The 23,332-nt window shown below is 43.3% G+C and overlaps 1 protein-coding gene across 7 annotated transcripts in view; it reads left to right on the forward strand.

Annotated features, from left to right (window-relative positions):
• The window catches only part of kif21a (kinesin family member 21A), a 75,484-nt gene that overhangs the window by 46,831 nt on the left and 5,321 nt on the right, over positions 1 to 23,332 (forward strand). For 2 of the 7 annotated variants that reach the window (XM_014125705.3, XM_082957402.1), the window contains 13 exons: positions 526 to 594; positions 1,069 to 1,214; positions 1,436 to 1,580; positions 1,814 to 2,008; positions 2,375 to 2,476; positions 2,782 to 2,947; positions 4,462 to 4,482; positions 5,336 to 5,393; positions 5,486 to 5,540; positions 11,279 to 11,490; positions 12,193 to 12,330; positions 22,858 to 22,994; positions 23,111 to 23,285. In XM_014125705.3, the coding sequence (XP_013981180.3) occupies positions 526 to 594; positions 1,069 to 1,214; positions 1,436 to 1,580; positions 1,814 to 2,008; positions 2,375 to 2,476; positions 2,782 to 2,947; positions 4,462 to 4,482; positions 5,336 to 5,393; positions 5,486 to 5,540; positions 11,279 to 11,490; positions 12,193 to 12,330; positions 22,858 to 22,994; positions 23,111 to 23,285 (1,619 nt within the window). Of the gene's footprint in view, positions 1 to 525; positions 595 to 1,068; positions 1,215 to 1,435; positions 1,581 to 1,813; positions 2,009 to 2,374; positions 2,477 to 2,781; positions 2,948 to 4,461; positions 4,483 to 5,335; positions 5,394 to 5,485; positions 5,541 to 11,278; positions 11,491 to 12,192; positions 12,331 to 14,913; positions 15,046 to 22,857; positions 22,995 to 23,110; positions 23,286 to 23,332 lie in introns of all 7 variants that reach the window. The other 5 variants (XM_014125708.3, XM_014125710.3, XM_082957401.1 and 2 more) reach the window with 3 other exon arrangements.

The raw sequence follows: 23,332 nt of genomic DNA on the forward strand, positions 1-23,332 counted from the left end.
TATAGCTCGTTATCCAGTGACTATAAAGTTGTAGCAGTTTCACCATTTTAAGCGTTCCAACTTTAAGCACCTGTTAATGCAACTTACTGCTACTTCCGTAACTGAATGCCATGTTAATGCAATTTACTGCCATTACTGAATGCCATGCTAATGCAACTTACTGCTACTGGTGTTACTGAATCCCATGCTAATGCAACTTACTGCTACTGGCGTTATTGAATGCCATGCTAATGCTACTGGTTTTACTGAATCCCATGCTAATGCAACTTACTGCTACTGGTGTTACTGAATGCCATGCTAATGCTACTGGTGTTACTGAATCCCATGCTAATGCAACTTACTGCTACTGGCGTTACTGAATGCCATGCTAATGTTACTGGTGTTACTGAATCCCATGCTAATGCAACTTACTGCTACTGGTGTTACTGAATGCCATGCTAATGCTACTGGTGTTACTGAATGCCATGCTAATGCAACTTACTGCTACTGGCGTTACTGAATGTCATTTAAATGTGTGTTTCACAGCACCAGCTGAAGCTACTAGAAGCCCAGAAGAGACAACAGGAGCTCATTTTGCGCAGGAAGACTGAGGAGGTGAGCAACACGTAGTAGTAAAAGGATGTGGTATACAGCAGTGCTATAAACTATACAGTTACACAATACTACAGAGCAGTTACACACATCCTGCAACAAATCACTAACTCTCAACTTGAAATGATCTAGTTGGATCTAAGTTCAAGGAATTTTGAAGTTTATTCTAGGACCAGAAGCTAAAGCTTTTTTCCCCCAAATTCTGTTGTCACCTTTGGTACCTGGAATAGGATATTCGCCTGGGAACGGGGGTTGTAGGAACCATTGGTCAGGGTCAGAGAGTAGAATGTCAATGACAGCTTTGGTTCATAAGAGTTCAACACATCCTGAAAATCGCTGAAACAAGAAACATGGCAGTTGTGTAAATAAAATCTAAAGCTCATACTATTCTATTAAGTTGAGCAAACTTCAGCATCAGGCGGTGGTGATTCTGGTGTTGGATGAATGTCGACTTACGGGTGTGTGTCTCTGAGTCAGGTGTCTGCTCTGAGGAGACAGGCCAGGCCAGTGTCTGGTAAGGTGACCAGCAGGAAGGTGACTCTCCCAGAGCCCCTCCAGGACTCCTCCCACCGACCCCCCTCAGGACGCCTGCAGTCCTCTGGCTCCACCACCAACGGAACCAGGTGGGGACTGGACAACAGGTCACTGCGGTGCCGTTTTGTGTGTGTTTGAGTTTCTGTATTACACTGCATGGTGTGTATGTAGAGCAATCAGTATGGCTTTTACAGCTTCTAGCAAGAGAACATGAGACTTGCATGCACCTACAGTGTACATGCCTCAAAAGTGTGTGTGTGTGTGTGTGTGTGTGTGTGTGTGTGTGTGTGTGTGTGTGTGTGTGTGTCAGGTCCTACTACAGGCGGTCAACAGGCATATATTCCACCAGAGTGGCCAGGGTGAAGTGGCAGTCTCTGGAGCGTCGTATCTCTGATGTCATCATGCAGAGGATGACCATATCCAACATGGAGTCTGAAATGAACCGCCTGCTCAAGGTAAACATGAACTGGTGGTAAACATGAACTGCTGGTGAATATTGTTTACATATGGTATGATACTATGTTACGCTAAATTAGCAGTGTTAGCATTAACATTAATATTGAAAACGTTGGCAAACTCGCTCCTCTCCTCCCCCCTCCAACATTCCCCCCTCCTCCACTCTCCCCCCCTCCATCGTTCCTCCCTTCTCCACTCTCCCCCCCCTCCATCGTTGCTCCCTCCACCACAGCAACGTGAGGAGCTGACCAAGCGGAGGGAGAAGGTGACCAGAAAGAGGGACAGGCTGGCGGGGGAGGGGCCTGAGGCTGAAAAGGCGGTGCTTCCCCTCAACGAGGAAGTGGACGCTGTGGTTGCCAACATCGACTACATCAACGACAGCATCGCTGACTGCCAGGCCAACATTATGCAGATGGAGGAAGCCAAGGTGACACAGGCGCACAGACACAGGCGCACAGACACAGGCGCACAGACACAGGCGCACAGACACAGGCGCACAGACACAGGCGCACAGACACAGGCGCACAGACAGACAGGCGCACAGACAGACAGGCGCACCGTAATCATTAGCAGTAAGTGTCTCTAAACATTGAGGAGTGGAGCAGAGGAAGAAGCGACAGGAGAGTTTTGAGATCCACCCATGGCCAATCAGAGCTCTCAAGCAGCACAGATCTGGCAAACCGGAGACCTATTCCATGATTTTGGGTAACATGTACCCTAAAAGCAGGAAGGTGATTCGGCTGATATTAGGCAGTTTGTATAGACTGTGTGACCATAATATCTGCATTTACAGGAGGAGGTTGACACGGTGGATGTTTCCGCGGTCATCAGCTCCTGTACCCTAACAGAAGCCCGCTTCCTGCTGGACCACTTCATGTCTATGGCCATCAACAGAGTAAATAACTTACTGCCGTTTACCTGTCCCTCCCTAGTTCCTACCCCCGTCTCTCACACCATTGGTTTCTCCTAGAATTGACTTAGTTTAACCCCAGGTTCCATATGTACCAATTAAAGTCTGTTTCTACGATTGTTAATGTGTTTAGTTCTGTGTGTGTATATGCACAAGCACCCTCCTCATTGTGTATTCATCTTTTTTGTGTGTACTGTGAAGTATTACACACAAGCATAGCTCTGATTGCTGACTTTTAGTGACCCGTCTTATAGCTGACCGTTGACCTTTTGACCTCTAACCAATCCCAGGGTCTGCAGGCGGCTCAGAGGGAGTCCCAGGTGAAGGTGATGGAGGGCAGGCTGAAGCAGACTGAGATCACCAGCGCCACTCAGAACCAGCTGCTGTTCCACATGCTGAAGGAGAAGGCTGAGTTTAACCCCGAACTGGACGCCCTGCTGGGGAACGCTCTACAAGGTAACAGCACTAGCCACAACCTGCCAGCCACACACTGCAAGACGTATACAGATGTAGGATCAACAGGAAATTTAAAGCTTGTAGTGTATTCAAGATTTAAAAAGGCTTCTAAAGTTTGTAGTTTCCACTTTAAGATGTCAGACTTGATTTGCCCTAATGAAACATTAATAATTTGGGGATTATTTTCCTGCTGTTGCGAACTGGCTCAAATTACGGTCCTACATCCTGTAGTTCAGTCCTACATCCTGTAGTTCAGTCCTACATCCTGTAGTTCAGTCCAAGGCCTACTCAGCCCTTGCCACTGGCAGTCCGTGAGGTCAAGCCCACAGCGCTAACAGGTCTGGCTCACCCCATAATTATATAGGATTGAAGAAATAATTCAGCCAAAGTATCTAAGCAAAGGCATTGAAATGTACCTGCGTGTTTGTGTTCACCTTGTCAGCACACTGATTTGTTGGGATGGCCTCCAGAACCAGGGCTGGGTGGCTATGGTCTACTGCCTGATGATTTGGGCCTGTTTGAGTTGATGTTGCTCGTTGCCTCCTCCTGAATAGATGCTGCTTTTAAAAGTCGCCCCAATAAATTGTTGCAATCACACAAATGTCAGTCGGACTAAGCAAGCCTCTATGGTGCTGTCGTTTTTGTGTTCCATTATTTAGCAAGTTTGAAAGCCCATCTGTTTTTGACCTTTTTGTTTCATGGTTTGTATGGTTATAGAGAGATGTTTTTTGTTACGGAGTTGACATTTTGTTATGGTTCCATTGAACCAGTATCTGTTGAGGAGGATGCCCTGACTGTTGAACAGTAGACTGAGCACTCATATGCTGTCCTTTTCTTTTTGATTATGGGGGATGAATGAATAATGTGTTTTTGATTTATGGGGGATGAATGAATAATGTGTTTTTGATTTATGGGGGATGAATGAATGATGTGTTTTTGATTTATGGGGGATGAATGAATGATGTGTTTTTGATTTATGGGGGATGAATGAATGATGTGTTTTTGATTTATCGGGGATGAATGAATGATGTGTTTTTGATTTATGGGGGATGAATGAATGATGTGTTTTTGATTTATGGGGGATGAATGAATGATGTGTTTTTGATTTATGGGGGATGAATGAATAATGTGTTTTTGATTTATGGGGGATGAATGAATAATGTGTTTTTGATTTATGGGGGATGAATGAATAATGTGTTTTTGATTTATGGGGGATGAATGAATAATGTGTTTTTGATTTATGGGGGATGAATGAATAATGTGTTTTTGATTTATGGGGGATGAATGAATAATGTGTTTTTGATTTATGGGTGATGAATGAATAATGTGTTTTTGATTATGGGGGATGAATGAATAATGTGTTTTTGATTATGGGGGATGAATGAATGTGTTTTTGATTTATGGGGGATGAATGAATGTGTTTTTGATTATGGGGGAATGAATGAAGAATGTGTTTTTGATTTGTGTGTTGCCTTTTTTCTGTTCCCCTGCCCATGGTGCCTTAATGTATACAGAGCTAGGTAACATGCCAGTGGGTAAGTAACAGACACCAGACTCTCTCTCTCTCTCTCTATATATATATATATATGTTTATATGAATGCATGGGTCCCCCTCCTGGAAACTAACTCAGCAACATAACATGAGCAGGTGCATGAGGTGCAATGTCTTCAGGCCTCCCTCCATCTGTCAGCTGACCCTCCTTCTCTTCCTCCCAACGTGAAAGAACCCCTCTCCCAGTGTGTTACAGCCACCATGCCTAATAGTGTAGCACCTGCTAATATAAGTACTGTACCTGTATCTTCAGAGGACCCCGCCCTTCACAGGTAGAACCAGGAAGTTTGTCTCAGTTTGACCCTGTAGGCAAACCATACTGACAGTCGGACTAATGATTCCAACCTTGTTGACCTCTCATTTCGGTTTCCCTGTCCCTTCATAGCCCCTCACACCTGACCTCTCTTTACCCTTTCAACCCCTGAGCCCTGGCAATGCTTCCATCTCAGTGACTGGACAAGGACCAGTTCTTTTCAGGTCTTTTCAAGCAACTTGTATAAAACGGCATGGCGCTGCGCTGACATCATCTGCTTCTTCTCCTTGTCCATTATCATCACATGTACCTTGTTCAATAATCTAAACCACATATTGTTAACATCTGTTTGTAGCCAACACAGTACTAGCATAACCTTTGGTTCAATAAAAGGTTTGACCCTTGTTTCATGTTTGGTTGGACAATGGGCAGGTATTTGGACTGCTAGACAGAACTTCAAAAGTAAACCAACTTAAGTTTGTTGTGATTTAGTCATAACACACAAAGAATAATCATTTTCTATGGATGTTGTTTGGTTCTGACATACAGTACAACTGATGTTTTTGGTCCTTTCATTTCACAGAGAACGGGGATGACAGCAGCAGTGACGAATCTGCCCAGAGTCCTGCAACAGAGGGACAGTCAGTATCACTCAAATTACCCAAAAAATTAATTAGTTTACATTTGACTTATAGTTTTATGGTAACTCATGTATTCCACTTCCTCGTTCCAGCTCCCTGGCATCAGATCTAATGAAACTCTGTGGAGAGACCAAAACAAGGAGCAAGGTACCATTATCAGCCTGTTAGTGTGTGTTTTACTGTCCTCGTGGGGATGTGTGTATGGTCTTGTTTAACTATCCTCGTGGGGACGTGTGTGTGTGTGTGTGGTCTTGTTTTACTATCCTCGTAGGCAGGGATGGACTGGGAATGAAAAATGACCCTGGACTTTTTGACTCAGACCGGCCCAGCGATACACCACAACCCACGTCACACTTTATGTCAACAAGATTACTGAACAATATTTCTAACAATAACTTTAGTAAAATAGAACAAGGGGAATGTGTTGCTCTTAGGAGGAGGCTGGCTAGAAGGAGCACATATTGGCATAATGGCACTGGCAGCAAGGTGGCAAGAATCTCTGGAACCATCTGACCAGTAAAATAAATAATACAGGAAGAAATGTGTTGGTGAAAAGACTGGAGTAGGCAAGTCATAGAATAAAATAAAAATAAACATATTTCCTACCTCCTTAAATGATCAATTTCTGCAGCAGCTCACTTCTCTCAGCAATGCCATCTATAACCAGGTCACTGTCCAGGGCCATTAAAACATCTCGCTCAGTAGCTAGGAGCACAAAAGCCTCCAGGTGCTGTTGATAGAGTGCTCCTGAGCCTACTCTTAATGAATTTCAGAGTAGAGAAGCCCCGCTCACAAGCTACCTGGGTTACTGACAGGATAAGTAGGAACTTGTAAGCAAGGCCCAGGATGTGGTATGCGTCGGTCAATAGGTTGTACTGACTAAGAATACGGTAGCAACACACTGGACAGCCCTTGCTAGATAAACAGCTATTGTTCACCATCTCCACCTCGTCTTCATTTCCTTCAGATCCATGATCCTCCATAGTCCTCGTTATGTATTCTTCAAATCCCGATTGTTTTAACCTGGTCCGCTGTTCTGCCAGACTCATGAGCTCGCTCTGCAAACTGGCCACCGTTGCTCTGCTGTCAAATTTGATCAAACATTTACTTATTTCTTGGAGGGCTCTGTGGAAGGCCACTGGCACTGGATGTTAGCTGACTAAAGTGTTTAGGGTCCAGAAGAGCCATGTCGGCATATAAAGTGCCATTACTCAGAAATAGCCGATGGATGCTATCTATAACTGTATCCAGTATTTGATTATGGACACCAATCCTGTATGCACTCTCTGCCCCGGTAAAAGTCTTGTTTTGTGCCATCTCTCCAGACATAGTTTTCTTCTTTCGAGCCCTTTTCATTGGCAGAGTGGTCTCGAACTCCAGCTCTGTTTCCTCATCCCGTTCCTGCAACTTCCTGTTGGCCCACTGAACAAATGTGTCTGCAGCTACCTTCACTTTTTCAAGATCTCTTGCCAGTCCTTTCAGCTGCTCCTCTGTAGACACAATCATACGATGTGCAGACAGAATGTCCATTCCACTTGTTTGAAGATATTTTGAGACTGGTGAGGTGACCTGAAATATTCTGAGGAATATCTGAGCTGTAAGTATTGTTTCATACTTCAGCAACCCCTCAATGTATCCTTGTGCCTTGACCCGTGCAGTAGTGTTGATGGTTTTCTGATCTTATATGGTTGAAAGAGTGAGAAGGACATCAACATACAGACCGTCATCTGGATTTCCAAAAGCTCCAGAGACCTTCTTTAAGGCACCGTCTTTAGTCCACCAGCGTGTCTCTCCAATTGGAGCAAGACGTCTGTGTCTTGGGTCCTTGCTCTCCTTCTCCCAAATGTTCATCCTCTGGTAGGATTCATGGAAGAACACAGCTATGTTGTTAATGAGTGACCCACTTGCCAAGACACTCTCTGTTGTGTCTGCCAAAACAAGGTTAAAAATGTGTGCATAGCACCACACATGCACTTGATTGGTGGACTTTGCAGAGAGCAGGGCAGAGAAGCCTTCATATTGGCCTTGCTGGAGGCTCCATCAGTGGAATTGCCAATGCACTTGCTGATGTCAAGCTTCATGTTTTCCAATACTTCACTCAGTACCTGGACAAAGTATTGTCCAGTGGATGCCTCTCATGGATGATGTTCGTCACATATCTGACTATGACAGAGCATTGATCTTGTGTTGTAATGTCCTGCGTAGTGTCAGTCTGGACTGAAAACATAGCAGCTTCCTGGATTTCACTTGCTATGGTGGCCTGCATTGTGTGTTGGATGGTGGTAATGATGTTATCGATGGTAGTCTTTGATAATAGAGTGATTAGAGAGCCTCTGGCCCCTCTTGACCCAGACTCATGCAGTTTTCTGCTTTTCTCTACGCAGGCAGTGAGATACTCTTTCATACACAGGTCGTACTTTCCCAGCAGAATGATCATCTCTAAAAAGTTTCCATGGTCAATGCTGCTGTCATCTAGCGTATAAGCGGCTTCAGACTGCATGCCTCTGTAGCTCAGACCCCTCTTGTTTCTGACTTTAACAACATCTATAATGCGCTCTAGCACTTGCCTTCTTCTGCGTACTTGCTCTCTATGAGCAGACATCTGACTGCCGATGAACAGGCCCTCAATGTTACCTTTGGAGGACCTTAGAAAGTAGGCCTCAGCATAACCTCTATGCATAATGCTCTTCTCATGCTCTTCCACTCTGATGCGTAGGCTTCCGGTCTGCTATTCTCTGTTGGCTTTGCAAATGCCATACAAATTAATCAGAATAAAGCATGGTTCTCTTCACTGTATGACAGCCACTTCCTGTTGGTCCCATCTTTACAAAAGAAAACCTTCTGCACCACAGACTTTTCACACTTTTGTTGGAGGTGGAAACTAAAAAACATATCTAGGTCCCCTGACTTCAGCCTCCTAAAATAATACAAAATTGGTGTGGCAGTGGTATCCTGTCCACTGCAGATGCACTATCCTCTACCTGGATGAGAAATTACTATAAATGTGTATATTAGTATAATATTATAACATTAAATAAAAAGTAAAATGTTAATGTAAAAAAAGAAAGTCCTCTCACTGTCAACTGTGTTTATTTTCAGCAAACTTAACATGTGTAAATATATGTATGAACATAACAAGATTCATCAACTGAGACATAAACTGAACAAGTTCCACAGACATGTGACCAACAGAAATTGAATAATGTGTCCCTGAGATCCAGGCTCTTCGCTGGCCATGGCAGAACACTGACATTCCTGTCTTGCAGGAAATCACGCACAGGACGAGCAGTATGGCTGGTGGCATTGTCATGCTGGAGGGTCATGTCAGGATGAGCCTGCAGGAAGGGTACCACATGAGGGAGGAGGATGTCTTCCCTGTAACGCACAGCATTGAGATTGCCTGCAATGACAACAAGCTCAGTCTGATGATGCTGTGACACACCGGCTCAGACCATGACGGACCCTCCACCTCCAAATCGATCCCGCTCCAGAGTACAGGCCTCGGTGTAACGCTCATTCCTTTGACGATAAACGCAAATCCGACCATCATGTCTCACCATCATGGTGAGACACAACCGCGACTTGTCAGTGAAGAGCACTTTTTGCCAGTCCTGTCTGGTCCAGCAACGGTGGGTTTGTGCCCATAGGCGACGTTGTTGCCGGTGATGTCTGGTGAGGACCTGCCTTACAACAGACCTACAAGCCCTTAGTCCAGCCTCCCTCAGCCTATTGCGGACAGTCTGAGCACTGATGGAGGGATTGTGCATTCGTGGTATAACTCGGACAGTTGTTGTTGCCATCCTGTACCTGTCCCGCAGGTGTGATGTTCGGATGTACCGATCCTGTGCAGGTGTTGTTACACGTGGTCTGCCACTGCGAGGACGATCAGCTGTCCGTCCTGTCTCCCTGTAGCGCTGTCTTAGGCATCTCACAGTACAGACATTGCAATTTATTACCCTGGCCACATCTGCAGTCCTCATGCCTCCTTGCAGCATGCCTAAGGCACGTTTACGCAGATGAGCAGGGACCCTGGGCATCTTTCCTTTGTTTTTCAGAGTAGGTAGAAAGGCCTCTTTAGTGTCCTAAGTTTTCATAACTGTGACCTTAATTGCCTACCGTCTGTAAGTTGTTAGTGTCTTAAAGACCGTTCCACAGGTGCATGTTCATTAATTGTTTATGGTTCATTGAACAAGCATGGGAAACAGTGTTAAAACCCTTTACAAAGAAGATCTGTGAAGTTATTTGGATTTTTACGCATTATCTTTAAAAGACAGGGTCCTGAAAAAGGGACGTTTCTTTTTTTGCTGAGTTTAGTATTTTAGTATTATATTAATTATATAATGTTAGTATTTTCATATAATAGTATATTATATACCACTAGTATAATATTTATTCCAATTGGACAATACAGCAGTTTTAAGAAATACACAACCAGCATTTATAATTTATGTAGACTTTGTTCCGTCAATAAATTCTTGTGCAAGAAAAATGGTCTACATTGGTGGCTAGTCTCTAGTACCTAACTTACTATCCGTGTGTGTCTTGTTTTACTATCCCTGTGTGTGTGTGTGTGTGTGTGTGAGGTCTTGTTTTACTATCCTCGTGGGGACGTGTGTGTGTGTGTGTGTGTGAGGTCTTGTTTTACTGTCCTCGTGGGGACGTGTGTGTGACGTCTTGTTTTACTGTCCTCGTGGGGACGTGTGTGTGTGAGGTCTTGTTTTATTGTCCTCGTGGGGACGTGTGTGTGAGGTCTTGTTTTACTGTCCTCGTGGGGACGTGTGTGTGTGTGTGTGTGTGAGGTCTTGTTTTACTGTCCTCGTGGGGACGTGTGTGTGTGTGAGGTCTTGTTTTACTGTCCTCGTGGGGACGTGTGTGTGTGTGTGTGAGGTCTTGTTTTATTGTCCTCGTGGGGACGTGTGTGTGTGTGTGTGTGAGGTCTTGTTTTATTGTCCTCGTGGGGACGTGTGTGTGTGTGTGTGTGTGAGGTCTTGTTTTACTGTCCTCGTGGGGACGTGTGTGTGTGTGTGTGAGGTCTTGTTTTACTGTCCTCGTGGGGACGTGTGTGTGTGTGTGTGAGGTCTTGTTTTATTGTCCTCGTGGGGACGTGTGTGTGTGTGAGGTCTTGTTTTACTGTCCTCGTGGGGACGTGTGTGTGTGTGTGTGTGTGTGAGGTCTTGTTTTACTGTCCTCGTGGGGACGTGTGTGTGAGGTCTTGTTTTACTGTCCTCGTGGGGACGTGTGTGTGTGTGTGTGAGGTCTTGTTTTACTGTCCTCGTGGGGACGTGTGTGTGTGTGTGTGTGTGTGTGTGTGTGTGTGTGTGTGTGTGTGTGTGTGTGTGTGTGTGTGTGTGTGTGAGGTCTTGTTTTACTGTCCTCGTGGGGACGTGTGTGTGTGTGAGGTCTTGTTTTACTGTCCTCGTGGGGACGTGTGTGTGTGTGTGTGTGTGTGAGGTCTTGTTTTACTGTCCTCGTGGGGACGTGTGTGTGTGTGTGTGTGTGTGTGTGTGTGTGTGTGTGTGTGTGTGTGTGTGTGTGTGTGAGGTCTTGTTTTACTGTCCTCGTGGGGACGTGTGTGTGTGTGAGGTCTTGTTTTATTGTCCTCGTGGGGACGTGTGTGTGTGTGTGTGTGTGAGGTCTTGTTTTACTGTCCTCGTGAGGACGTGTGTGTGTGTGTGTGAGGTCTTGTTTTACTGTCCTCGTGGGGACGTGTGTGTGTGTGAGGTCTTGTTTTACTGTCCTCGTGGGGACGTGTGTGAGGTCTTGTTTTACTGTCCTCGTGGGGACGTGTGTGTGAGGTCTTGTTTTACTGTCCTCGTGGGGACGTGTGTGGTCTTGTTTTGGCGTGTGTTGTTTTCTTGAATGTAAATTTGTTTCCCCCCTCGCAGGCTCGTAGAAGAACCACCACTCAGATGGAGTTGCTCTACGCCAATAGTGACGCCGCCCCTGACATGCCTAGCGGAGATTTCTCCTCCCCCTGTCTCCCATTGGCTGAAACACCAGAAGAGGGCAGAGATCCTGAGACCCCCATTGGCTCATCAGTCAGGGACAGAGACTTTATGGCTCATTCTCCTGGCTTGGCCTCTAAGATGGGCAGCATGTAAGTCTGGGCCAGCGCATGCTGACTGCAAACCAGCTGCTTCCTGCATGTTGATAGAACTGCTGCTTAATCTGTTTTCATTTTGTTCTTTAAACCTGCCCTATTGGATTGTAAGTCTCCTTCCTAGGCCAGTAGAAACCAAAACGTATCCCTTTAGAAATAACACTAATACTACAGACAGACAGACATGCATGCACACATGAGGCTTGTACAGTATGATCATGCAGGTCTTATGTTCTCTCGCTAGATGTTATGCTCCAACTGCAATAGCCCGATGTTAACTTTCCACAATAATAACAGCTTCATCTTTCAACATTTAAAGCAAAGAGTTAATAATGCTAGCCAGTAGTGCACAGTAGCTTTCTATGGCTTGAGCAGGAATACTTTTTCTCTGAGTTGCTGGAGTGTTGGCTGAGAACCAATTCAAGCGGGACTTGAATTAGTAAGATATGGACCTGGGGGACTGATTTGAGTGTGATAGAGTATAGCCCTAATGCTACACCAAAGTGTCCTGATGAACCACGAGCTTGGTGAAGGAGGACGTCTTTATTGGGACTGAATGTCAGGTAACAGTGTGCTATGTGTGTACTGCATGCTCACCGCCTCCATATTGTTTTATTTCCTATTTTGTTTACATCCTTGTTGTCCTTTCTGTTCCTTATGTTTTATGTCGTTGCTAATAACAACCAAACGAAATGTTAGTTCCGGCTCCAGAGCTGCCGCCTCCTCGGGGGCGGAAAAGAGAGTTCCGGAGCCCTCGCCGCTCTCTCGCAGGAAGACCTATGACAGGGCACAAGCGAGAACCAATTCTAGCGGGACTAAGGTCAAGGAGATCAAACAGTAAGAGACTAGCGACGCTCTGGTGGCCGGAGGCCAAAAGCACATCTTTTCCCAACAGACCATGATATCCACCTTTCCCTTTTCTTAATTTCCTATCTCAGGGAGCATGTGGTGTTATCTTAATCAACAAGTATCTGCCTGGTGTGATTTTCAACTTACCCTGCCAAGTTCTGCACTGAATGTCAAGTAATGAGCTTACTCTTGGGAAGTATAGCTAATATGTTCTTATATCCCTCTTGAATGAGATTAAATGATTAACTTCTGTTTCTCAAAGGGATTCTTTAGTATTCCATTTTAATTCCGTGTTCAACTTGGCCCTCTCAACCTCTTCAAACCCTCTAATGCAAATTTGGCAAATACGATATATAAATCCTATATATTGTCATTGCAGCGCTAACCAGATGTTCCTCTCAAACACTTTGAATTGGATGTAATCTAAAAAGCTAAAGGTCGGGGTGAGGGGAACCATGCTGAAAGCTGTTTCCATTTTGATTCAAACCCTGAGTGAACAAACGGTCTTTCCCAATCAGTTCTCAGGACCACAGGTGATGAGCGTGCACAACTCAATGTTCTTCGACCAAACGTGAAAAGACTTGTGCTGAGTCTCAGAAATGAGCGCAGAGCATCCTGTGTTTTAAAAGCATTCTAAAAGGAAGTGAACAGGAAGGGTTCCAGAGAAGACATAAGGGGATAGTTTCCAACAATGAAAGATGTTTATTTATTTTAGCCTGTACTGTGGTACACTACTGGTCAAACGTTTTAGAACACCTACTCATTCAAGGGTTTTTCTTTATTTTTTACTATTTTCTACATTGTAGAATAATAGTGAAGACATCAAAACAATGAAATAACACATGGAATCATGTAGTAACAAAAAAGTGTTAAACCAATCAAAATATATATTTGAGATTCTTCAAATAGCCACCTATTGCCTTGATGACAGCTTTACACACTCTTGGCATTTTCTCAACCAGTTTCACCTGGAATGCTTTTCCAACAGTCATGAAGGAGTTCCCACAAATGCTTGTTGGCTGCTTTTCCTTAGGTCTGTGGGCTGACTCACCCCAAACATACTCAATTTGGTTATCTGATGCAGCACTCCATCACTCTTCTTCTTGGTAAAATAGCCCTTACACAGTCTGGAGATGTGTTGGGTCATTGTCCTGTTGAAAAAACAAATGATAGTCCCACTAAGCACAAACCAGATGGGATGGTGTACCACTGCAAAATGCTGTGGTAGCCATGCTGGTTAAGTGTGCCTTGAATTCCAAATAAATCATACAGTGTCACCAGCAAAGCACCCCCACACCATAACACCACCTCCTCCATGCTTCACGGTGGGAAATACACATGCAGAGATCATCCGTTCACCCACACCACGTCTCACAAAGACACGGTGGTTGGAGCCAAAAATCTCCAACTCCAGAACCAAAGCACAAATTTCCACCAGTCTAATGTCCATTGCTCGTGTTTCTTGGCCCAAGCAAGTCTCTTCTTCTTATTGGTGTCCTTTAGTAGTGGTTTCTTTGCAGCAATTCGACCATGAAGGCCTGATTTGCACAGTCTCCTCTGAACAGTCAATATTACATTTACATTTTAGTCATTTAGCAGACGCTCTTATCCAGAGCGACTTACAGTAGTGAACATTTCATTTCATAATTTTTTTTTTTTTTCTGTGCTGGCCCCCCGTGGGAATCGAACCCACAACCCTTGCGTTGCAAACACCATGCTCTACCAACTGAGCTACAGGGAAGGCCAATATTGAGATATGTCTGTTACTGTGAAGCATTTCTTTCGGCTGCAATTTCTGAGGCTGGTAACTCTATTGAACTTCTGCAGCAGAGGCAACTTTGGGTCTTCCATTCCTGTGGCGGTCCTCATGAGAGCCAGTTTCATCATAGCACTTGATGGTTTTTGCGACTGCACTTGAAGAAACTTTCAATGTTCTTGAAATGTTCCGTATTGACTGACCTTCATGTCTTAAAGTAATGATGGACTGCCGTTTCTCTTTGCTTATTTGAGCTGTTCATGCCATAATATGCACTTGGTCTTTTACCAAATAGGGCTATCTTCTGTATACTTTGTCACATCACAACTGATTTGCTCAAACACATTAAGAAGGAAAGAAATTCCACAAATTACCTTTTAAGAAGGCACACCTGTTAATTGAAATGCATTCCAGGTGACTACCTCATGAAGCTGGTTGAGAGAATGCCAAGAGTGTGCAAAGCTGTCATCAAGGCAAAGGGTGGCTATTTGAAGAATCTCAAATCTAAAATATATATTTTAACACTTTTTTGGTTACAACATGATTTCATATGTGTTATTTCATCGTTTTGATGTCTTCACTATTATTCTACAATGAAGAAAATAGTTTTTATTTTTTTATTTTTTACTTTGGAGCGATTGTGTGCGTGTGTGTGTGTGTGTGTGTGTTCATGAATGCGCATTTCCACTGGGGTGCGTGCGTGCGTGCGTGTGTGAGAGATCTTGTCCACTGTACACACTCAGTTCAAAGGCAACTGACTTGTCCTCTGCTTATGTATGTAAACTGAGCCTCAGCCTCCCTGTCCATTGTACCAGCTGTGAGACGAGGAACTCGGACGCCAGCACCCCGTCTCCCCCATCCTCCCCCTCCACCCGCCCTCGTAGCCAAGACAACGTATTTGTACGTCTGACAGGGTGTCTGGAGAGAGCAGACAGACCACAGGATAAGTAAGAGGAAGAAATACAGTGCTGTGAAAAAGTATTTTCCCCTGTCCTGATTTCTTATTTTTTTTGCACATTTGTCACTCTTAAATGTTTCAGGTCATCAAACAAATTTTTATATTACACAAAGATAACCCAAGTTAACACAAAATGCAGTTTAAGTGATAGCTTTTTTCCCTTAATAAATAAAATTATCCAAACCTTCATGGCCCTATGTGACAAAGTAATTGCCCTCACTTGTTAAATCATGAATTTACTGTGGTTAATCGCATTTTTTGGAAAGCTGACTTCAATTTCACTAGCCACACCCAGGCCTGATTACTGCCAGACCTGATGAATCAAGAAATCAATTAAATAAAACCCGTCTGACCAAGTGAAGTAGGCCAAAAGATCTCAAAAAGCAAGACATCATGCCGCAATCCAAAGAAATTCAGGAACAGATGAGAAACAAAGTAATTGACATCTATCAGTCTGGAAAGGGTTACAAAGTCATTTCTAAAGCTTTGGGACTCCAGCAAACCACGGTGAGAGCCATCATCCACAAATGGAGAAAATTTGGAACAGTGGTGAACCTTCCCAGGAGTGACTGGCCTACCAAAATTACCCCAAGAGCGCAACGACGACTCATCCAAGAGGTCACAAAAGAACCCACAACAACATCTAAAGAACTGCAGGCCTCACTTGCCTCAGTTAAGGTCAGTGTTCATGACTCCACCATAAAAAAGAGACTGGGCAAAAACGGCATCCATGGCAGAGTTCCAAGGCGAAAACCACTGCTGACCCAAAATAACATAAAGGCTCGTCTCACTTCTGGTAAAAAAACATCTTGATGATCCCCAAGACTTTTGGGAAAATATTCTGTGGACTGACGAGACAAAAGTTGAACTTTTTGGAAGGTGTGCGGCCCGTTACATCTGGCTTAAAAGTAACACAGCATTTCAGAAAAAGAACATCATACCAACAGTAAAATATGGTGGTGGTAGTGTGATGGTCTGGGGCTGCTTCAGGACCTGGACGACTTGCTGTGATTAATGGAACCATGGATTTTCTCTACCAAAAAATCCTGAAGGAGAATGTCCGGCCATCAGTTCGTGATCTCAGGCTGAAGCGCACTTGGGTTCTGCAGCAGGACAATGTTTCAAAACACACCAGCAAGTCCACCGCTGAATGGCTTTAAAAAATCAAGGTTTTGGAGTGGCCTAGTCAAAGTCCGGACTTGAATCCGATTGAGATGCTGTGGCATGACCTTAAAAAGGCGGTTCACGCTCGAAAACCCTCCAATGTGGCTGAATTAAAACAATTCTGCAAAGAAGAGTGGGCCAAAATTCCTCCACTGCGATGTGAAAGACTCATTGCCAGTTATCGCAAACGCTTGATTGCAGTTGTTGCTGCTGAGGGTGGCACAACCAGTTATTGGGTTTAGTGGGCAATTACTTTATCACATAGGACATTTACATTATATTTGACATTTTAGTCATTTAGCAGACGCTCTTATCCAGAGCGACTTACTGTAGTGAATGCATACATTTCATTTCATCCATTTGTTTTCTTTTTTTTCTGTACTGGCCCCCCGTGGGAATCGAACCCACAACCCTGGCGTTGCACACACCATGCTGGCGTTGCAAACACCATGCTCTACCAACTGAGCCACAGGGAAGGCTATAGGACCATGAAGGTTCGGATAGATTTTTTTCCCTTAATAAATAAAATCATCACTTAACTGCATTTTGTGTTTACTTGGGTTATCTTTGTGTAATATTTAAATTTGTTTGATCTGAAACATTTAAGTGTGACAAATGTGCAAAAAAATCAGGAAGGGGGCAAATACTGTTTCACAGCACTGTAACTTCTAAGTAATAAGCATACATTTATAGTTAAGTTATACGCATTGTATAAGTAATAACTAAAAGTAATGGTTCAAGAAGTTAGTTATAGTCTATACAACTAATGTTATGAGCAAGGAGGCCTTGGCAGTCAAATGACCAATCACATCTATTGTTTACAGGTATGCTGCATACATTAGGTAGGCTATAATATTGGGATTGGTGAGCTCTCTCTCTCAACTGCACATTAGGAGCTACATCTAAACCACTCATGACACCTCTCCTCTAGCAAGATTTAGAATTTAGAAAAACGTTATTGTCCACAGAATTCCCCTGTCCTGTTCTAGACCACCTGCCATTTCCCACACCCACAAGGGATAATTGAAAATTTCAATCAAATCAAAGTTTATTTGTCGCATACACAGATTAGCAGATGTTAAAGCAGGTGCAAGATAATGCTATGTGGTGTGTGTATGGACAATATATAAGTAGGAAAAATACTGTATGTTCAACAGTAGTTATATAGGATGAGCTATGTACAGCAGTAGTTATATGGGATGAGCAATGTCCAGAATACTGTATGTACAGCAGTAGTTATATGGGATGAGCTATGTCCAGAATACAGTATGTACAGCAGTAGTTATATAGGATGGGCTATGTCCAGAATACTGTATGTACAGCAGTAGTTATATAGGATGGGCTATGTCCAGAATACTGTATGTACAGCAGTAGTTATATAGGATGGGCTATGTCCAGAATACTGTATGTACAGCAGTAGTTATATAGGATGGGCTATGTCCAGAATACTGTATGTACAGCAGTAGTTATATGGGATGAGCTATGTCCAGAATACAGTATGTACAGCAGTAGTTATATGGGATGAGCTATGTCCAGAATACAGTATGTACAGCAGTAGTTATATGGGATGAGCTATGTACAGCAGTAGTTATATAGGATGAGCTATGTCCAGAATACTGTATGTACAGCAGTAGTTATATAGGATGGGCTATGTCCAGAATACTGTATGTACAGCAGTAGTTATATGGGATGAGCTATGTCCAGAATACAGTATGTACAGCAGTAGTTATATGGGATGAGCTATGTCCAGAATACAGTATGTACAGCAGTAGTTATATGGGATGAGCTATGTACAGCAGTAGTTATATAGGATGAGCTATGTCCAGAATACAGTATGTACAGCAGTAGTTCTATGGGATGAGCTATGTCCAGAATATAGTATGTACAGCAGTAGTTATATGGGATGAGCTATGTCCAGAATACTGTATGTACAGCAGTAGTTATATAGGATGGGCTATGTCCAGAATACAGTATGTACAGCAGTAGTTATATAGGATGAGCTATGTCCAGAATACTGTATGTACAGCAGTAGTTATATAGGATGGGCTATGTCCAGAATACTGTATGTACAGCAGTAGTTATATGGGATGAGCTATGTCCAGAATACTGTATGTACAGCAGTAGTTATATAGGATGGGCTATGTCCAGAATACAGTATGTACAGCAGTAGTTATATAGGATGAGCTATGTCCAGAATACTGTATGTACAGCAGTAGTTATATAGGATGGGCTATGTCCAGAATACTGTATGTACAGCAGTAGTTATATGGGATGAGCTATGTCCAGAATACAGTATGTACAGCAGTAGTTATATGGGATGAGCTATGTACAGCAGTAGTTATATAGGATGAGCTATGTCCAGAATACTGTATGTACAGCAGTAGTTATATAGGATGGGCTATGTCCAGAATACAGTATGTACAGCAGTAGTTATATAGGATGAGCTATGTCCAGAATACTGTATGTACAGCAGTAGTTATATAGGATGGGCTATGTCCAGAATACAGTATGTACAGCAGTAGTTATATGGGATGAGCTATGTACAGCAGTAGTTATATAGGATGAGCTATGTCCAGAATACAGTATGTACAGCAGTAGTTCTATGGGATGAGCTATGTCCAGAATACTGTATGTACAGCAGTAGTTATATAGGATGGGCTATGTCCAGAATACAGTATGTACAGCAGTAGTTATATAGGATGAGCTATGTCCAGAATACTGTATGTACAGCAGTAGTTATATAGGATGGGCTATGTCCAGAATACAGTATGTACAGCAGTAGTTATATAGGATGAGCTATGTCCAGAATGCAGTATGTACAGCAGTAGTTATATGGGATGAGCTATGTACAGCAGTAGTTGTATAGGATGAGCTATGTCCAGAATATAGTATGTACAGCAGTAGTTATATGGGATGAGATATGTCCAGAATACAGTATGTACAGCAGTAGTTTTATGGGATGAGCTATGTCCAGAATACAATATGTACAGCAGTAGTTATATAGGATGGGCTATGTACAGCAGTAGTTATATAGGATGGGCTATGTACAGCAGTAGTTATATAGGATGAGCTATGTCCAGAATACAGTATGTACAGCAGTAGTTCTATGGGAAGAGCTATGTCCAGAATACAATATGTACAGCAGTAGTTATATAGGATGGGCTATGTACAGCAGTAGTTATATAGGATGGGCTATGTACAGCAGTAGTTGTATAGGATGAGCTATGTCCAGAATATAGTATGTACAGCAGTAGTTATATGGGATGAGCTATGTCCAGAATACAGTATGTACAGCAGTAGTTATATGGGATGAGATATGTCCAGAATACAGTATGTACAGCAGTAGTTTTATGGGATGAGCTATGTCCAGAATACAATATGTACAGCAGTAGTTATATAGGATGGGCTATGTACAGCAGTAGTTATATAGGATGGGCTATGTACAGCAGTAGTTATATAGGATGAGCTATGTCCAGAATACAGTATGTACAGCAGTAGTTCTATGGGAAGAGCTATGTCCAGAATACAATATGTACAGCAGTAGTTATATAGGATGGGCTATGTACAGCAGTAGTTATATAGGATGGGCTATGTACAGCAGTAGTTATATAGGATGAGCTATGTCCAGAATACAGTATGTACAGCAGTAGTTCTATGGGAAGAGCTATGTCCAGAATACAGTATGTACAGCAGTAGTTATATGGGATGAGCTATGTACAGCAGTAGTTATATAGGATGAGCTATGTCCAGAATACAGTATGTACAGCAGTAGTTCTATGGGATGAGCTATGTCCAGAATATAGTATGTACAGCAGTAGTTATATGGGATGAGCTATGTCCAGAATACTGTATGTACAGCAGTAGTTATATAGGATGGGCTATGTCCAGAATACACTATGTACAGCAGTAGTTATATAGGATGAGCTATGTCCAGAATACTGTATGTACAGCAGTAGTTATATGGGATGAGCTATGTACAGCAGTAGTTATATAGGATGAGCTATGTCCAGAATACAGTATGTACAGCAGTAGTTCTATGGGATGAGCTATGTCCAGAATATAGTATGTACAGCAGTAGTTCTATGGGATGAGCTATGTCCAGAATATAGTATGTACAGCAGTAGTTATATGGGATGAGCTATGTCCAGAATACTGTATGTACAGCAGTAGTTATATAGGATGGGCTATGTCCAGAATACAGTATGTACAGCAGTAGTTATATAGGATGAGCTATGTCCAGAATACTGTATGTACAGCAGTAGTTATATAGGATGGGCTATGTCCAGAATACAGTATGTACAGCAGTAGTTATATGGGATGAGCTATGTACAGCAGTAGTTATATAGGATGAGCTATGTCCAGAATACAGTATGTACAGCAGTAGTTCTATGGGATGAGCTATGTCCAGAATATAGTATGTACAGCAGTAGTTATATGGGATGAGCTATGTCCAGAATACTGTATGTACAGCAGTAGTTATATAGGATGGGCTATGTCCAGAATACAGTATGTACAGCAGTAGTTATATAGGATGAGCTATGTCCAGAATACAGTATGTACAGCAGTAGTTATATGGGATGAGCTATGTCCAGAATACAATATGTACAGCAGTAGTTATATAGGATGGGCTATGTACAGCAGTAGTTATATAGGATGAGCTATGTCCAGAATACAGTATGTACAGCAGTAGTTATATAGGATGGGCTATGTCCAGAATACAGTATGTACAGCAGTAGTTATATAGGATGAGCTATGTCCAGAATACTGTATGTACAGCAGTAGTTATATAGGATGGGCTATGTCCAGAATACAGTATGTACAGCAGTAGTTATATGGGATGAGCTATGTACAGCAGTAGTTATATAGGATGAGCTATGTCCAGAATACAGTATGTACAGCAGTAGTTCTATGGGATGAGCTATGTCCAGAATATAGTATGTACAGCAGTAGTTATATGGGATGAGCTATGTCCAGAATACTGTATGTACAGCAGTAGTTATATAGGATGGGCTATGTCCAGAATACAGTATGTACAGCAGTAGTTATATAGGATGAGCTATGTCCAGAATACAGTATGTACAGCAGTAGTTATATGGGATGAGCTATGTACAGCAGTAGTTATATAGGATGAGCTATGTCCAGAATATAGTATGTACAGCAGTAGTTATATGGGATGAGCTATGTCCAGAATACAGTATGTACAGCAGTAGTTATATGGGATGAGCTATGTCCAGAATACAGTATGTACAGCAGTAGTTTTATGGGATGAGCTATGTCCAGAATACAATATGTACAGCAGTAGTTATATAGGATGGGCTATGTACAGCAGTAGTTATATAGGATGGGCTATGTACAGCAGTAGTTATATAGGATGAGCTATGTCCAGAATACAGTATGTACAGCAGTAGTTCTATGGGAAGAGCTATGTCCAGAATACAGTATGTACATATAAAGTGAGTAATCGATTAGCTTAATTTCTCAGAGATCAAATTACATTTCAACAAAATGATGTTGCAGGATGTGGATGGAGGTGTGCTCACTCTGCTGTTTCCTGTAGTCCAAGATCAGCTCCTTTGTTTTGTTGACGTTGAGGGAGAGGTTATTTTCCTGGCACCACTCAGCCAGGGCTCTCAACTCCTCCCTGTAGGCTGTGTCGTCATTGTTGGTAATCAGGCCTACCGCTGTTGTGTCATCAACAAACTTGATGATTGAGTTGGATGAACAGGGTGTACAGGAGGGGGCTGAGCACCGTCCCCTGTGGGGTCCTCGTGTTGAGGATCAGCGTGGCTGAGGTGTTGTTGCCTACCTTCACCACCTGGGGTCGGCTCGTCAGGAAGTCCAGGACCCAGTTGCGCAGAGAGGGGTTCAGACGCAGGGCCCTGAGCTTAGTGATGATCTTGGAGGGCACTATTGTGTTGAAGGCTGAGCTGTAGCATAGATTCCGATTGGTCAGACCAGCTTTGAACAGTCCTTACCATGGGTGCTTCCTGTTTAAGTTTCTGGAAGAGCAGAATGGAGGCGTGTTCTGATTTGCCGAAAGGGGGTCGGGGGAGGGCCTTATAGCCGTCCCGGAAGGGAGAGTAACAATGATCAAGTGTCTTCTATCCACGTGTAGCACAGGACATGTTGGTAGAATTTCAGAAGCATTTTCCTTCTGTTCACATAGGTGGAGACCTCATCCACGCTATGACATTTACTTACACAGTCACACGATGCGCATTATCTGGTGTGTCCCTACCTGCACAACGACTTGTTTTTACCCAACAACTTTTATTCAAGAACAAGAATTAAAGTTTCAAGTGAAAGTACTGTCATTGTAGAAGGATTGTGTTTATATGAAGAAAAAAATGTTACTTTCAGCTCTATTGAAAATCTCTGCCAGTTACACCACCAATATCTACTTGTCTTCCCCGTGTCTTAGCCAGTGTGTTGATGTACTTTGTATGGTTCCGTTCAGCTCTTGTTAGCCTGACCATTCTTGTCACTTTGGGTACTTCGTTTTTCACTTTGATTTGCAGCATGTTGCTAACTGGCATGTAAATGTGTGCCTGCAGTGGTAGGTGGAAACCGGTTACCATTTTCTCTGACCCTGCTATTGACATCTCAATACCTGTGTGTGTGGTTTCTTCCTCCCTAGAGGGGTAATCAACCCAGTGCCCTCTTCAAAGGGCAGTCGGTCAGCAACACTACAGTGTGTCCACGTGGCTGAGGGTCACACTAAAGCGGTGTTGTGTGTTGACTCTACTGATGACCTCCTCTTCACCGGCTCCAAAGGTCAGACTCTGTCCACTTCTCTTCCTCACTCACCTTCATCAGCGGATCACTATAATTGATCACAGATCAATAATGTCTCATGAATAATGTCTCATGTCTTGTTGTTATCCTTCCAGACCGTACATGTAAGGTGTGGAACCTGGTGACGGGTCAGGAGATCATGTCCCTGGCGGGTCACCACAACAATGTGGTGTCAGTCCGCTACAGCTCCAGCCTGGTCTTCACCGTCTCCACCTCCTACATCAAGGTCTGGGACATCCGAGACTCAGCAAAGTGCATCCGCACCCTCACGTGAGTGTCATGAAACAGAAACCGTGTCAACACCGTCAAGTCAACGC

Source organism: Salmo salar, chromosome 10, assembly GCF_965601325.2.
Source record: "Salmo salar chromosome 10, fSalSal1, whole genome shotgun sequence".
Classification (NCBI taxonomy): Eukaryota; Metazoa; Chordata; class Actinopteri; order Salmoniformes; family Salmonidae; genus Salmo; species Salmo salar.